At 42.9% G+C, this 16,574-nt stretch overlaps 1 protein-coding gene across 3 annotated transcripts in view; it reads left to right on the forward strand.

Moving 5' to 3' along the window:
• The window catches only part of col4a6 (collagen, type IV, alpha 6), an 86,726-nt gene that overhangs the window by 23,851 nt on the left and 46,301 nt on the right, over positions 1-16,574 (forward strand). For 2 of the 3 annotated variants that reach the window (XM_081695002.1, XM_081695003.1), the window contains exons 1-2: positions 6,777-6,869; positions 14,445-14,525. In XM_081695002.1, coding sequence (XP_081551128.1) covers positions 6,792-6,869; positions 14,445-14,525 — 159 coding nt within the window. In that variant the 5' untranslated portion in view covers positions 6,777-6,791. Of the gene's footprint in view, positions 1-6,776; positions 6,870-14,444; positions 14,526-16,574 lie in introns of those variants that run through there. The other variant, XM_027008733.3, reaches the window with a different exon arrangement.

Consider the following 16,574-nt stretch of genomic DNA (forward strand, 5'->3'; position numbering starts at 1 on the left):
TGTAAGTGGACAGTTAAGTGGACAGTGGGGCTTCATGTCCACTCTCTAATTGGACAGGTGTAGGTCTGGCTTTCAATGTGTGTCTTTCAAAGTCACAATGCTGAAAGATCAGGATAAAACATCTACCTATACTTCTGAAGCACTTCTGAAATGTACTTTTTGTGTACTACACTGACATTTTTATTACATATACATACATACAGTGAATGGTCACTTTATTAGAGACACCTGCCCTTTCGCATCCGGGGCATTCTGTGGATCAGTTTCAGTGTGACTCCTCATTGGAATGGGAAGAGAGAGATCTAAGTGACTTTGAACGAGGCACAGTCATCAGTGCTAGACAAGGCAGAGTCAGTATTTCAAAAACTGCCAACCTGGGGTTTTCTTGTGCCACAGTGTCGAAACTACAACATCACACAACTCAGATTCACACCCCTAGCACAGACATCAGCACCTCCCACCCAGCACTGATTGCCACTCAGCCTGCACTGAAGATCTGTGAAGATCTGTGATGAACACCAACTCTTCCAGAGAGAAGGCCCGGGCACCAATGCTGTTCCACCCTCCTGTCTGAAGGATTGTCTTGACCTATTTGCACCTGTCTTTAACACAGATCTTCAACAGAGTGATGTACCCTCCTGCTTTAAACACTCCACAAAAATACCCATCCCAAAAATAGCAACCATCACAGCACTAAACGACTACAGGCCCATTGCCCAAACATTTGTGTCGTGAAATCTTTTGAGAGACTGGTATTAGCACACCTACCTAAGAGATAGGAAGGATAAGGAAGAACTAGATAGCTGATGAATGGCCAAATCTATTGAGTAGTAGTGACAATAAGTGAGAAGGAGAGGCCTCCTTATTAGGAGTGAACACCTGGTTTCATGAATCTTTGCTTCCTGACTGCCATCATCCATCTCTCAGCCTGCTGCAGCCTCCCTCATGCAACGTCTGTATGTGGCTCTGGCTATCGACCTCTGACCTCCAGCAGACTGCCACATCTGGTTTGGGGTGTGTGAAAAACTGTCAGGTAACTGGCAGTGTGAGCTATGCACATGCACATGTACATGCATGCACAAACGTACATACACACATAGACATGCGCACACACAGACACACACGCACACACACACATGCACATTGTATGAATTAAGATTTACATTTCAAACTAATCTCTGAGCTCTCTAAAAATATATAAAGGGTTATAATAAACATTATCCAAAATGAGGAAAGCAGTGTGTTAAATTGACTTCATCACTGCCACTGATGTCTTTACCATTGTGAAAACTCATAAATTAAATTTGATGTTATAATACCACATAGTAGTTGTACTTTATACTGTATGTCTTGAACCTAAATAGGAATGGTTATAAAGTTTGTTGTTTGTTATGTGAAATATAACAATAATACTGCAGTTTTCCAAAATCAATCATATATCAATACTTCATGACAGAGAAATAGAAGTAGAAAGAGAATTTATGACCTGTTGACTGTCATTCTCACATTACCATCTGGTGTACACGAACTGTACAAATATGACCTGCTTGCTGTGTCAGTTCTTTATAACCATTTGCTCAGTTGAGAGGTGTGTGTGTGTGTACAGAATTTTTGCTCTGTCAGTGAACCAGTCATATTCTTTGGTAACCTAATTTTATTAAGAAGTTTCACAATATTTACTACAAAACCCACTGAGATCTATGCTGGTTCATGCAAAGATCCTGTCATAGATACCATAGATCCCGTCGTTAGACTTTTCCAGTTGACAGGGATGAGAGCAGCGGATCTTAGACTCACTGCAATGGGTATAAACTTGCCTGTGACGGGGAAAATAAAGAATCCAGGAGGGGAAGGGGGTTGTGGTTGTAGCTGTGCTCAACACACTGAGTGGCGGGAGCGTCCCAGACCAACCTGATGGTTTCGGAATAATGAAAGCTATGCCTGCTCTGGGGGGCACCCAAAACCTGTCCTAGTGAATACACCTCCAGGCTGCAAAATTATTCTGCATGCTAGTTATGACAGGGACTGAGCCTCTGTCACACACACCCTGCGCTTGTGTAGATCACTTGCTTTACTAAGTGGTGAAAGCAATGCTTTCTGGAGGAGTATCACCAGGGAGAACAGAAGTTAGTTTTCTCTTTTTTACTTTAATCTTCTTGATTCCTTTCTTTCGGTCTGTCTTGCATTAGCTGTGAAATCCTGACTGGTAAATATGTAAACGTCTCTCTTCCTTTGTGCTGTCTGTCCCATTTATCATAATTAAGCTTGACTGTTACATCTGCCCATCCCTGACAATGTCCACCGAGCGCCTTAACCTACAACACTTATGTGGGAAAATGAAAACCAGTAACATCGAGAAGCACAAACCTGCCAAGAGCATCAACATCAGACACTCCACTGGTTTTCAGGAAGGGACTTTTTCGTCCTCTGTAAGATTCCCTTCTTTTCTTCTCTTTTCTTTCCACCTCTAACTCTACACCACCCTCTTTTCTCCCCACCCACCCCACCTCTCTCTATGCTACGCCTTGGGCGTTTTTCACTGGCTGCCATCAAAGGCAGACTGGCTTAATGGTGTGTAGGTAACTCTGTTGTTAGGCATTCACCCTGCCCATGATAAAGCGAGAGAGAGAGAGAGAGAGAGAGAGAGAGAGAGAGAGAGAGAGAGAGAGAGAGAGAGAGAGAGAGAAGAGGAGTTCGTCCCTAACAAAAGACATGTCAGACAGGGTGATCTTTTAGCTGAACCACAGCCCTCTCACAGACTCATGAAAGGGGACATTGTTATGAGGGACACTGGGATCTTAGAACAAGGGGCTGGGTAGGAATGGATGAAGTTCTTTTTCTTACTCTGTTTTTGAAGCGAGGGTAGGAAGGCTAATAAAAATTAGACTGGCTAGATGATAACCACCTGTTAAGATGAGGGAGATCCTTAATCAGGGTGTGTGTGTGTGTGTGTGTGTGTGTGTGTGTGTGTGTGTGTGTGTGTGTGTGTGTGTGTGTGTGTCAAAGGTTGGAATTTCTCCTCTTATTTGTGAGCAAACACAGAGTTTACTTCCGCCCACCACGTCGCCCCCTGCAGGGCCAGGGGTGTGGCTGCGTGCAAGTAGCAACGTGCTTTCTTCCCAGAGCACATGCTCAGGTTCCCAAGGGAGGGATTGGCTGGTATGGGGTCTTGTGATGTCTGGGATCACGCCCTGTACTGTCTGAGTTTGGACGCAGAGCAAATGAGAGCCCGATGAGGTAACAACAGCTGAGTCAGCCCCACTAAGAGTGGTCCCCTATGACTGCGAGGCTGCATGGGTGTGTGTGTGTGTGTGTGTGTGTGTGTGTGTGTGTGTGTGTGTGTGTGTGTGTGTGTGTGTGTAAGAATGAGTAACAGAGGGAGAGAACATGTACCTACTTTGCCAGGACTCTGTTTGTAGTCTAGGGGGTGAGGAATTTGTTGACTTATCTACATCCAAGTTATGTACATGAGTACATAGACATGTGCCCAAACACACATGGGTAGATGCTTCTGAGTGGTCTTACACACACACACACACACACACACACACACACACACACACACACACACACACACACACACACACACACACACACACCCAGAGCCTGTTAAACCTCCCTCAGTCTCACCCTCAACTCGAATCACCTGCCAAAAGCAGATACCTGAGCAACGAGACATCCGCTTCTATTTATAGTCGAGCTGGCCGAGCTCAGGCCTGCGAGAATGGTGAGTGCCTCACAAATGCTCACAAGTGACCCACTGCTCACAATCACTGCTTTACTGTATGCATTATACACATGCATACAAAACCACACACACATCCACACTCATGCACACACAGAGGATCTAGTTCTATAGTACCTTGGAGTATAGAACAGCTGTGGCTTTGTGTTACGTAACATACATGAGAAGGGAAAAATATACTGCAAAGACGTCCTACTAGTACACATTGTACTTATTTTGTATTTATGATGACTGTGCAGGACAGTCACTATGCTTCAGTGTACTCGGTCATTCATTGGCCAGCACTGAATGGCCTGAGTGTGTGCAGGGTAAACCCCTTAATCCTTTGAGGTTTGAACTTTATGTGTGCACCATGGAGCATGACCAACACGTTCCTGTGGGTTACTTTTTAATCCTTCAGAAATGTGTCTCCAAAATGAGCCAGAGAGAGAGCTCAACAATCCTACCAGCTAGAACAAAGAATTCCACAAAAAAATATGGCAGTTAAGGGCTGCAGGCCCATGTCCATCTACAGCTCTACACCTCAGGATAAACCAAGGAAAGTGGGTGAGAGGTATTTCCCAGATTTCTCTAGTTACGGCCATACCCAGGCCTGAGCAGAGCAAATGAAATAGAGCCCAAATCATAAAGTTGGTCTTCACCTCTCAGTGCTCTGCTCCCTCAGTGGTCATGAGCTCATCCACAATTCTCATAACAGAACAGAACACCTTGTTCAAGCATCATGTTATATCATCAGAGATACTAAACCTCCCTTTAGAATAAAAAAAGGACACCTGGCAACCCTGCCACTGCGGAGGTGTGTACCATTTGGAGGGGAGGTTAACTTCCCCAGGGCTCCTCTCCTCACTTCAAACAGCGTTATTAGCGCCATGCCGCTTAACGCAGGTAATTATAGTCCCGCCAGGAGGGGCCTCTGTTTCACCTTTCATCAGTGAGATTGAACATAAGTAGGTAATGTTAACACCGGCAGCCTTGACACTGGTATGTGCCCGCCGCTGTCTCGGGCTGGAACCCAACATTCATGATACCTCCAGTGCCTCCAGTGCACGGTGTATGGTGTAGTCCATTAGGAAATGAATGCTCGATTTGAAATGAAACAGTGAAGTAAGGATGCAGTTACATAACTGGACAAGGAACAAGTGAGAAACCAGTAGCCAAATTAAAATGAACGGCCAGGGTTGGATAGTAATGGAATACATTTAATGGTGTTACGTAATCAGAATACAAAAAAAAAAAAAAAAAGGAAATTAATTAATTTATTAATTAATTTAATCTTATTTTTCACTACTGGAATGTTGGCTGCCATATTGTAGGAGAACAGTGTTACATAACTCTTTGGAAGTCAATGGGTTTAAAAGTAATCCAAAAGTAACAGCAAATAATCTGATTACATAACAATCCTTGGATTGGGTTACAGATAATTTTTTTACAGAAAATCAGCAATCTTTAAAGGAATTTTAAAAGCATCCCTTTCAACCATAATGGGGGCACAATGTATAAAAATGGCTGTGATTCCTATATGGTTGACCACATATATATCTATATACCTTCAGTGAAAACTGACATGCTGCACTTTATAATGCATCACACAAGAACTGCTGGAAGTGGCTCACGTGGCCACAGTGTGAGCAGTCAGTGCCTGTATGCATCCAAGCCTCGGATAGACTACAAATCCAATGTGGTGGGTGAGCTGTGATGGGTGCACTTTCAGTCCTTTAGTTTAGGATTTTAATGGGATTTAATGAAACGTGGGGTGATTTTGTCAGAGTCCTGAGTAGGAAAGTGGACTCAAGTGAGTGGTCTACCTAAGTATCTGACGAGAACAGGTGTTACAGGCCAGCTAACTGTTAGAGTATTCTAATGGGATTTGTTTCCTGGAGATATATAGTTCCGGACAAGTCCGGCATATTAACCCTCACTGACCTAGTCATCAGACATAAATAGGCCAAACTAGTTTATGGTCAAATGGGGCTGGAGCTTGTGTTGACTCACAAGATGCTATCTGGAATTGGGTATTAATGCAAAGAATGTTTAAGTAATTGCTCTGTTTCACCAGGCTAAGGCGTGGCCTGATCTGTCTGCTTGTCTGCTTGTCTGCCAGCTTTAACCGCACACATATTCTTGTTGGAATTCCAAAACTTTCTAGTTATCTCAGATACCAGAGGACAGAATTTCTGAATCATTTGTGTGTTTATATTTTCAAGACAAGTGAAAATATTGACCCATTATTTTTGGCAAAAGATGAATCTACTTGTGCATGTGTTGATAGCTCATTGTGGCATCTTCTAGCCTTGGGAACAGGAAGCTTGTATTCTGACACTGTGATGGAGGTTGGATGGCTCCATGATCACTGGCTAGCAGAGCTAAATTTAAGAATGCCAGCAGAGTCAAGAGCCCAGGACAGGGGAGGATTCTTAGCCTGGTTACGCTGAGGTCATGATCGCTCTTCTGACTGGCAGTTCCAGTGCCATGGGTGTGCTATTCTGGGAGTCTTTTCAGGGTGGGTGTCATAGCAAAGGCAAAGCTGACAGCTCTGCTCCACGTAGCTAACACTATAAGTGCACAACACCTAGAAAAATATTATATAGTTACGTATTGTCACTGTAACATGGTTTATGATATATTAAACACTTTGGTGACCCTTTGATGTGATGATGCTTATGTTTTTTCCCAAAATATTTATGCTTGTCCGATCACCCAGAATAGTCATCTGTATTAGACTGATTAAGACACTCACAGCACAAAAGAAGAAATATTGTAATGTGTTAGAGAGTTAACCTGCTACCTGCTGTGATACCAGCATTGCTTAGAGCAATGTTATAATATCAGTAACTGAAAACTTGATTTAGTGGTAAATTAAAATGACTTGACCAGAATACCACACACACACACACACACACACACACACACACACACACACACACAAAAAAACACAAAAACAGAAAGAGTAGGTCAGGCATGCCAGATCACTGGCCTGAGGTATGCAGGTGCTTGGGCTTGCCAAAGTAGAGCATGTTTCAAACCCATCCCCCCTCCCGCACTGAGCATGCTCAGACTCTCACTTATGATTAAGTTAGCCTGTGGCAGCCTCCAGAATTCCTCTGCATATGAGACAGAAGTACAGGTAAATACCATGATTTAATATTATCTCTGTCTTTTCATGCACCGGCTTCCAGCATTCACCAACTGTGAATGTGTCACAGCATCAGATTTTATTGGGACATAATCACTCTCTGAGTATGTGTCTGTGTCTGCGTGCATATCAAAATATTTATTCACTGTCATACAACTATTCAAAAGTATTGACTCAGGAAGCTGCATGGAGAACTTTGTTTAATGCACATTTTCTTGAATAGTTTGTTTTCTTCGCTTAGTCTATTAAATACACTGGGTTATTGTCATATCATAATTTTTATGCATATTTTCCAATGTGTGGTTGCTGCTCCACAAAAAGTTGCTCATCAACAGGTTAAGAAACTGCCAGACTCCATGACTGGAAGGCTTATGACTGTTATTGAAAAGAAAAGTGGCTATATAGGTCACTGGGTTTTTTATGTCAGAAATGTTTATTTGTAAATGTTGAGTTGTTTGTTTATTATTCTCACTTTAACAGATGAAAATAAACAAGTGAGATGGGAAAATTTCCATTTTTCATTTAGTTGCATAACAATTCTGCACACTAATAGTTGCCCAATAATTATACTCACATAGATATTCTCCTAAGAAAGCCAAAACCTCACTTTTACTTTCTTATATATTCAGGTTTGAGGTTTATTAACATTTTGGATTGACTGTGAGCACTGAAGTTGTTCAATAATAAAACGAATCCTCAAAAATACAACTTGCCTAATAATTGTGCACACAGTGTATATTTACCTCTGTGATGTGTAGATGTTTGTTTTAGGTTAAATATTCATTTGATAAGGCCTCTGGGCACTGATTAAATAAGATCCCAAATAAATTAGTCCAGTAAATTACAGTTTATCGGTGTAATTTGTGGATTTCTTGTGGATGATTTACAATGAAAACTTGTGTTGACATGTGCAAAGGCAATATTAAATGAGGTTAACCAATGTGCTACATGTTATCAGTAGCCATGCTGAGATCTCAAGAGATCTATTGGAAATTAACAATCTACTGGAAACTATATTATTGTTTATGATGACAGAATTAGAGGTAATGGTTGAACAGACAAATAAGTGTATTTAAGAGCTACAGGGTTAAGTACAATAAATTAATAAATAAATAATGTCAGCGCTGTGGGTAAAATGAAAAAATTGAGTTACTTAATACATCATAAGATGTATTTTGGTCTTGACACTGTTTAGAATAATCTGCCATACTGCCAGACTCTGGTTTTCTCCTCTCATAGTCCTATCGTCACAATGAGCAGAAACCATGCAAAAGACATTAGCCTAACTATGCTTCAGTCCCAATTGTAGGCCTATTAATTAACACAAGTAATCTTCATTTTGAAAAAGACTGTTGCGTCTGCCACTGGACCCTGGAGTGGGTCAGCGCCTGGCAGTGCCAGGATTATAGCTGGTGTTTCTGCACGGACTGTCGGTGGCTCAGTGCTGTTACAAATCCCCACTCATACCCACTCCCACACATCGAGGACACCTCGGATCATCTTAGCCTCGGCTCCCTGGAGCTGCAGTGCGGGTACTGGCAAGTGGCACTCACTCCAGATGCCAAAGAGAAGATGCTTATGTCAGGCACAGTGATGGATTTCAGGCTTTATAATGCACCGGCCATGTTGGAACGCTTGATGGAGTGCTCTCTGGCATCCTCGCGGATTGGTGCTATCTAGATTGTCCATGTGTGGAGCAGGTGTGCCAGGATACCTCCGGCAGCATCCGAAAAAGAGCAACTGTCAGTGGCATGTGAGCTTCCCGGACCACGTTGAGGGAAACAGTGGGTGGAAGCATACCTGGGAAAGGAGGCCGCCATGTGGTGGCTCACACTGCAAACCACCAGTGATATGCAGAGCTTCTCGGACTTGGGATGAGTACAACTGGTGTTTCATGCATGGTTTCGCCAGTCACTGGAGTCTTGAGCTACAACATTCCACTGGCAATTTCACATGTCAACTACCATCAGTTGTAAAAGAAAACAAGCTCAACATGAGATTTAACATCATTTTCTCTGGCATTTAGGAAAGTACATTATGAAATACAGAAAATCTTTTAAAGGACTTTACAGTTAATAGAGTCAACATATCACTGAATTAGTCTCAACTATAACATTCCACCAAGCACACCACTTAGAAGGAAAAACAAAATCCCAAAACAAACAACAGCTACCATTGTCACCAAAGCTGAACATTACAAACAAATTGAGCTCACAATGAACGACGTAAGAGAACTCCAAGGCACTAAGTGTGGAATTAATAAGCAGTTCCCAAGGAAATACCGGACAGATGAAGAAAACTGCTTACTATCAGGAAAAGAGATCACAAAGGAAGGAATGGTAGCAGGTAACTTTGTGATCAAACTATAATGACAGTCAGTTATATCAGGATAAAAATATTCCTTGCCTATAGTAGATTTTCTGGAGTATAGAAATGGAAATTAAATGAATTATTTCTTCGAGTCTTTATATGGATAAAATACTCTCTCATTTATGTGCATGCACACACGGACACATAGTATGTAAAACCCCTCTAACACAATAATTAATCATTCCGCACTATAAATTTTCACACACACACTCAGAAGCCCAGATACATTTTAGGCTGTAGCCATGATGACTTCACCAATGTCTCTTTACAGACCCATGCACCCCAAACAAAGCCCTGCCTTTGGATTTTCTTTTTCCGTGTTTTTCAATCACTATTGTGTCACAAGTCTCAGAGAAGCGATTCTGCTAACACATTGAAAACATTGAAAGCAGACATTTATGATAAAATTCACTCAAAGATTGACACTTAAATTGGACATTGCATCCGTGAGGCAGGAGTCTGAGTGCTATCTCACATATCCAGCTCCCTGTAGATGCACATGGCCCAACTATGTAAGAACTGGAACATCGTGTTACATCTCTGAGCGACAATATTGTGAGCAACCAATCTATGCTGACTGAGCTTTCTGCAGAAGTGAAGACAGTGAACGCAAAATGTGGCAATCTTTAAAGTAGATATAGAAGTCATCATTGACATATATGGGTGTACCTGAAGGACTTGAGGGTCAGTATTCGTGTGAGTTTATTACTCTGCTTTTGTGAGATATCAGTCTGGATGAGAAGCCCCTGTTTGACGGGCCACTGCGCTCAATTTGGCCCACGCATTCCTGATCAGGGTTCCTTGCATGACCCTCTGAATGACTGAGGCAGCACCGTCAACGGTCAAGGCAGTAAACTGCTAATATTTCTGGATTTCTCCATTGAGGTGGTAAAGAATGAGCAGCATTTGGTCCAGTAAGGAAACTTTTGCATGATTGCCCTGGGATCAAGTTCTGCCTTTTCTTCCTGGCTGAAATGAGAGTCTTTCGATGAGGATAGTCCACAAGTTCTAAGATCCATCTGCAGCTGTGTACTTTGTCAACAGTGGAGTGGGAGCATGCATGCTGTTACAGTCATTCTTGGAACACCATAAACCTCTTCATTTAAATGTGCTTTTTTTTCTTCTTTTTTCTTTTTTTCTTTTGATGTGTCATACAATTCTTGCACTTGGTACTTTAGAGAGCTGGAATTTTTCAAGGGAGGTTCAGTAGATCTGTTTAGAGAGAGTAATTGTGGCAGACGAATTTTGTTTGCTCTGGTTTGTCTTTTTAATGTGTGCGATCCTTTGTTCTTTAATAAGAATAATTTAAATACTATTATTGATTCTGGTCAGCTTGTTGAAATCCCCCCAATCTGGATATTCATTCAGGCAAACACAGAGACAGAATGTGCTATTTTGCCATTTTGAAGCAGGCAAACCCCTGTAGACCCTGTCAGTGTGGACAGTTTTTGCAAGTATTGTCCAGTTTTTACATGAGCAGACCTATAGTAAATCATGGCATAAATCTCTTAATGGACTCTGACTCTGAGTTCCATAGACTCTCTCACAGTGTGTCCATGTTTAATGTTTGGCCATTGCACACTCTCACAAAGTGAACTGATGTGCATCAGATCATCTGATAAAAGGACTTGCTGTCAGCTTGTTTAGTGCCAGAGCTTGACTGATGCTATCTCACGCACGCGTATGCTGATGGGCAGACACCGCTTTGCCTATGGGTGGTCTTGTTTACAGTGCACCCCAGACAGCAAGAGAGGCAGCCCTCCTGGGAGGGGAACAGGGAAGGTGCTTGAACCCACTCAGCTCACAGTAAACTGTGCATGGAGAGTTCAAACACAGCTGTTAGCGAGGCCCACATGCATGGCCACAGGTCACCGGAACACGGCTACAGGCAGCTCTGTAACCAAATGTTACCTTTTGGGTCATAGCTGTGGACACCCATCTGCAGGATGGCGTGAATAAAACAGCAAGAAAATCTGAATGTCGGAGAAAAATGCTTCACGTTTAGCAGTCAGCCCTGGTGTTTTTGTTGTTTGTTTGTTTGTTTGTTTGTTTGTTTGTTTTGCTGTGTCCAGAACTTTGTTGAGCTGCTCCACAGGCTCCTGGGTAGGGGGTGAGATGCGTTGTTAGGTATCGTCACGACTAGCTCGGCAGTCCTTACGTTTACTCATCTCCACAAGACCACAGAGCTCCTCGACAACGACTTCAGCTGCTAGAAAGCATGTTTGCACTAACTTCTCGCACCGTTGCTATCAGTCTTACAGGACAGTGCAAAAGGCTACAGACAGACAGACAGGTGGCCTTGGTGAGCATTTGCTTAGCACCATGCAGGTGGACCCTGAGCCATCATCAGGAGGTTTGCCTGCCTGACATCATAGCACAGTTAACTCTCTGTATTCCTGCTCCTTGTTGATAGACCGTCGATAAGCTCTTGGTCAGATGGGCTGTTGAAAAAGGGGTGGTGCACTTTCCCCTCCATCTCCCTCCCTTTTCCCCTCCATCGTCTTTCCTGTCACTCATGGAGATTGACGGCAGCGGCGGATGCTGCAGGTCGAAAGGAAGAGGTGTGAGCCGCACTTAGCAAGATAAATCTCCCCCGAGTAGGTGGGGACACAGCAGGTCAGCTGTGTGTGTGAGAGTGTGTGTTTGTGCGCACACGCGACCAGGCTTACATAGGTCAGTCTGTGGAATTTGTTACGTCAAAGCTCAGGACACCTGTTAAACTAGTGATTTTGGAAAAGCCCATCTGGATGAAGTTGCAACTTTATACACATTTGTAGACATTTCAACACATTTGTAGACATTTATACAGATTTGTACACATTTGTGCTGGTTCTACCCTGATGAAGTCAGCTAGAGAAGCTACTGAAAATGTTAATGATGCAGCAGATTTAATGCTGTTCCCAAAGGATTTTAGAAGTGAAAAGGGGTGTGTGATCCATACATTTTATGCATACACTACTGGGGTAAAGGTGAAGAGGATTACGAGTGCCATTTGAAACACATGCAGACACACTGCAACATGCATGTACAAGCTTCCAGGCTTCAGGGGCTTAAGGCTGTTTTTCACCGTGAAAAGCACGGAAAAAGGAGAAGCCTATGGTGATGTGTGTAGATGTATTTTTTTCTGCTGTGTGCAGCACCTCCTTCCCCTGCGCCTCCTCCCCTACCCTCCCTCCCCTGCGCCTCCTCCCCTACCCCCTCAGAACCCCTCACCCCAGGATGCCTCTTCCACCACCCCCAATCTCCCCCTCTCTTGCTGGGGTGCACCGAGGGTATTCTAGTTCACATGTGCTCACTGCCAACTATGTGCCAACATGCCACTCTGGGGTGATGGTTCCCTGAGGTCTTCTGTTCTCTCCCTTTCTCTTGTTTAATTTCTTCTTCACTGTAAACTACCCTTATTTGGCGGGGTGACTGTAAGATAATGACATGTTGCCCATGTGACCATTTTGTGATAGCTTGTGATGTACACACACCTTTCTGTTTCAATGTTGTGCTGTCGTGCATGCACACATATACACGTCTCACTACACACACTTTCTGTCTTGCCCTCCCTCTCGCTCTCTCTCGACCTGCTTCTGTCAGGGCGATTAGAGCCACACAGCAGATCAAATGTGAAAAGGACTGTCTAACCCATATCTCCTTTACTCTGAGGGGCACTAGGTTGTGAATTTGTAGTTTGTTTCATCCTGTGACATTTACCATTGAACTGGTGACCAAGTAGAGACAGACTTCACACTAAGACTTTCATCAACTCCACACACACTCTCACCCACACATAGCCTTTGTAGTGTGGGTTAAACCAGGCCTTAATTATTCTTTTAGCACTGCAGGGTGGGGTTGTTATTTGACTCTCCCGCTGCACCCCAAGGCCACTGTCTCTTCTGCTCTCTTCTTCCCCAAGCCCCAGACCCTATCACGCCAGATCACACCCTTTCCACATACCCTTTCATCCCTGTAATCGCATTGAAACGCTCCCTCTCTGGCCTCTGACCCTGCGGCTGGCCCTAAACTCCTAAATTCATATGCCTGCATCTGCAGACTGTGCTCCCTTAATACTGGTTGATATAAAACAACTACATACTCGTGCGTTTGCTGCACTGTTTAGAATCAGTACCCTTCTTACCACATGATTTCAGTATGCTTTTTACAACCGACACAAAAAGTAGTATCTCAACATATAATATACTATTGTTGCAGTTTATTATAGTAGACTATTGTAGAAACAGGTAAGTGAGTTTAGAACATTTGTGATGATTGCTGGCTCAGTATGTGATCTAACAGATTTTCACGTTTTGGTCATTTATGTCTGAAAATGTTTACACTGTCTTGTGTACGGTGAAGCATGGTGGTGATTTGGGAATTAAGACCAAATCAATGAAGCCTGTGAGTGAGTATGTCTGAATATGTAGATCAGGGAGGGATAGGCCATTGTCTTACTGGCAAGAGGTGTTCTGGGTCATTGATAAATAATTATATTGATGAGGCACTCATGGCAGTAAGGATCATCACTGTGGGGAAGATACGAGGTGCCTGTGGATGTGGCTGTGGTTTTTCCACGGGCATGTTTTGGCATGCCCTCTGCACCACAGGCTATTACAACAGAGTGTCACCTGTATCATTCCTGCCAATGTCAACTCTGTGATCTCTTGTCACGCCCAGAGGGAAAAGTAGCAGATTAATCTGTCATGCATTTTATGCAAAATACCAGGCAGCTGTTACTGTTGGCATCTGTGAGCAGTTATGCCTTGGTTTGTGTGTGTGCATGTGTGGCACAGCCTGTCCATGCAACTGTGTATTCATCAACACATGCCTGTGTATGTGGGTTAAGAAAAACATAGGTCTCTGAGCATACACCCACACCTGTGATCTTTTTCCCCGCTGTAAGTCTTACCTTTATACCTTTTATTTTGAATATATATGTGTATTATGTAAAACATTCTCTAACGTAAGTCATAATTGTCAATAATTGTCTGGGACAGTGCGTGTCTACTTTTGCGGTTTACTGTGGGCAGATGTTTGTGGACTTATAGGAAGCCATTTGCACAGACTGTGGAGGAGCTTCTGTTACCTGCCAGAGGGAACTGGTTTTAATCTTTCTCTCTCTTTCCACTGCCCCCCACTCCCCCTTACTCTCTCTCTCTCTCTCTCTCTCTCTCTCTCTCTCTCTCTCTCTCTGTCTCGCTCTTTCTGTAGGGGACAAAGACTCATGAGCCCTGTGCCGGGCGGGACTGTAGTTCGGGTGGATGTCCCTGTATCCCATTAAAAGGCAGCAGGGTAAGTAGAACTTAACTGATAAATGCACACACACACACACACACACACACACACACACACACACACACACACACACACACACACACACACACACACAAACACACACACACACATTTGTTCATGTATTTATATCTTCTCAGGACATTAGGTCATACATATGGCACATATTTATTATATAAATCTAAATACCTATATGATAAGATTTCTCTAAGTCTAAAGCTAGCCCTAATTTTAAATTCTGTAACCAAAAATAAATGTCTTTATACTTTCAGCTTAAAAAATAATTGACCAGGTCTGGACCATTTTAAAAGTCATACATTTGAAACATTTGCACATTTTAAAGTTTTGAAAAATGTTTAGGTCTTCTAATACATAAATCATTTGCTTTCTAACTCAGCATTTTACCATCATACTGCTTTTGCCAAATGGGGACTCTTTTCAGCAGAAATCCATCTAGCAGCTTGTTACTTGTAGTCATTAACAGGGTCTTTAACCCTAGTCACCTCAACATGCTGCTTAGTGTGTAAAGCACCAACTATTACACAGTGTTTGACAGGATCAGAAGAGCAGGTGTTACATGACCAGAGCACAGAGCGGTGGTACAGAGAGAGAGAGAGAGATGCAGAAGTCTGTGTCAGGCCTACAAAGGAGTTTCTCAGGTTTGAGAGCAAGAGTCTAGTTCACACTAAAATGCGAGGACAAACATTGTGGGTAGGAGTTTTCACACACTCAACTACAAACTCCCTTCAAATGTATGGTATCTTCAAGTGTATTGTCGATCTGATATGGTGAAGAACAGCCCTTAACTTCTGTTGATGAGGTTGATGTAAGTTAGATTCTCAGATGACTAAACTGAGAGCCTATTATATGTATGGACTTTGAGTAATTTATAGCAAGTAATTTAACATTTTTCATAAGATGTTTTTAGGTGTTAGAATGGTAATGTGGGCTTGTTTTGGGTGTTTCTCAGGAGAGGGTTGGAGATGTAATTGGGAGAAAGAGATGTGTTGGGAGAAGAGAGACAGAGAAGTGTTAAGAGAGACACATATTATTGAGGACCACCAACCCTAACCACAGCTGACACTACAGTGAATGTGCAAATTAGTGAACACACACACACACACAAACAAACAATAATTTTACCCCATCTACACTACTGATGCCAGCCAAGCCAATCACATTCCTGGCACATAACAGGCACAAATGCACATCCAGTCTGTGATTAATGATCTGTTACTTGACTGTTTAAACAGTTTTAGTAGATTAATTAAATTACCTCTGGGAAAAAAACTAAATCCCTGTGTGTCCTACCTCACAGAATGATTTCTATGTATCCCGGGGATCTTTCTGAAATTTGTGCTTATTTGCTTGTTTAGATATCTAAACTCACAAAACTTACCTACTACCATCTATACACAAGAACATGAGTTTGATATCTATGGTGTAATGTTTGTTTTGTTTAAAGCTTCAGTCTTTATTTCCATCATTATGAAGGGCATGATGCATATCCATCACTCCATGGCCAGGTCTTCTGGACCATTCTGGGTCATTCTGGATCATTCTGGATCATTCTGGTTCTTGCTCTCTCTCTCTCCATGCCTCTGCTCCGCAGCCACTCTGTCACTCTGTGACAGCAGGGGTGAGAAGAGGTAGTGTAGGACCCACGCTGCCTGAATTGTAGCTGTTCCCAGCGCTCTGTGCCTGTTCTGAGAATACCTCAGCACTGTCGTCCCTCCAGCCTGACAGACCTATCACACAAGCTTGAAACTGGTCTCAGGTCAGATTTATGGTCCATTCACATGTACCAGATAAAAGGCGTCTTTTCCTGGTATCAGAAGAAACATAGCAGTCTCACCAACCTAGAGATATAAAGACCGTGCCATCTCTCCACAGTGTTTACGGCAAACAGGAGGCAATAATAGGAGCCAGTGTGTGCTAGTTATAATGTCGCCAATTGGAGGGCTAATAAATCTAGCTAGGTAAACAGGAGAAAGGTTCCTGACCTGAAGCATGGAGGTAAGACATGTCTGCTGCTGCACTGAACGATCC

This window comes from Electrophorus electricus, chromosome 13 (assembly GCF_041902795.1).
Source record: "Electrophorus electricus isolate QZ-2024a chromosome 13, ASM4190279v1, whole genome shotgun sequence".
Lineage (NCBI taxonomy): Eukaryota > Metazoa > Chordata > Actinopteri > Gymnotiformes > Gymnotidae > Electrophorus > Electrophorus electricus.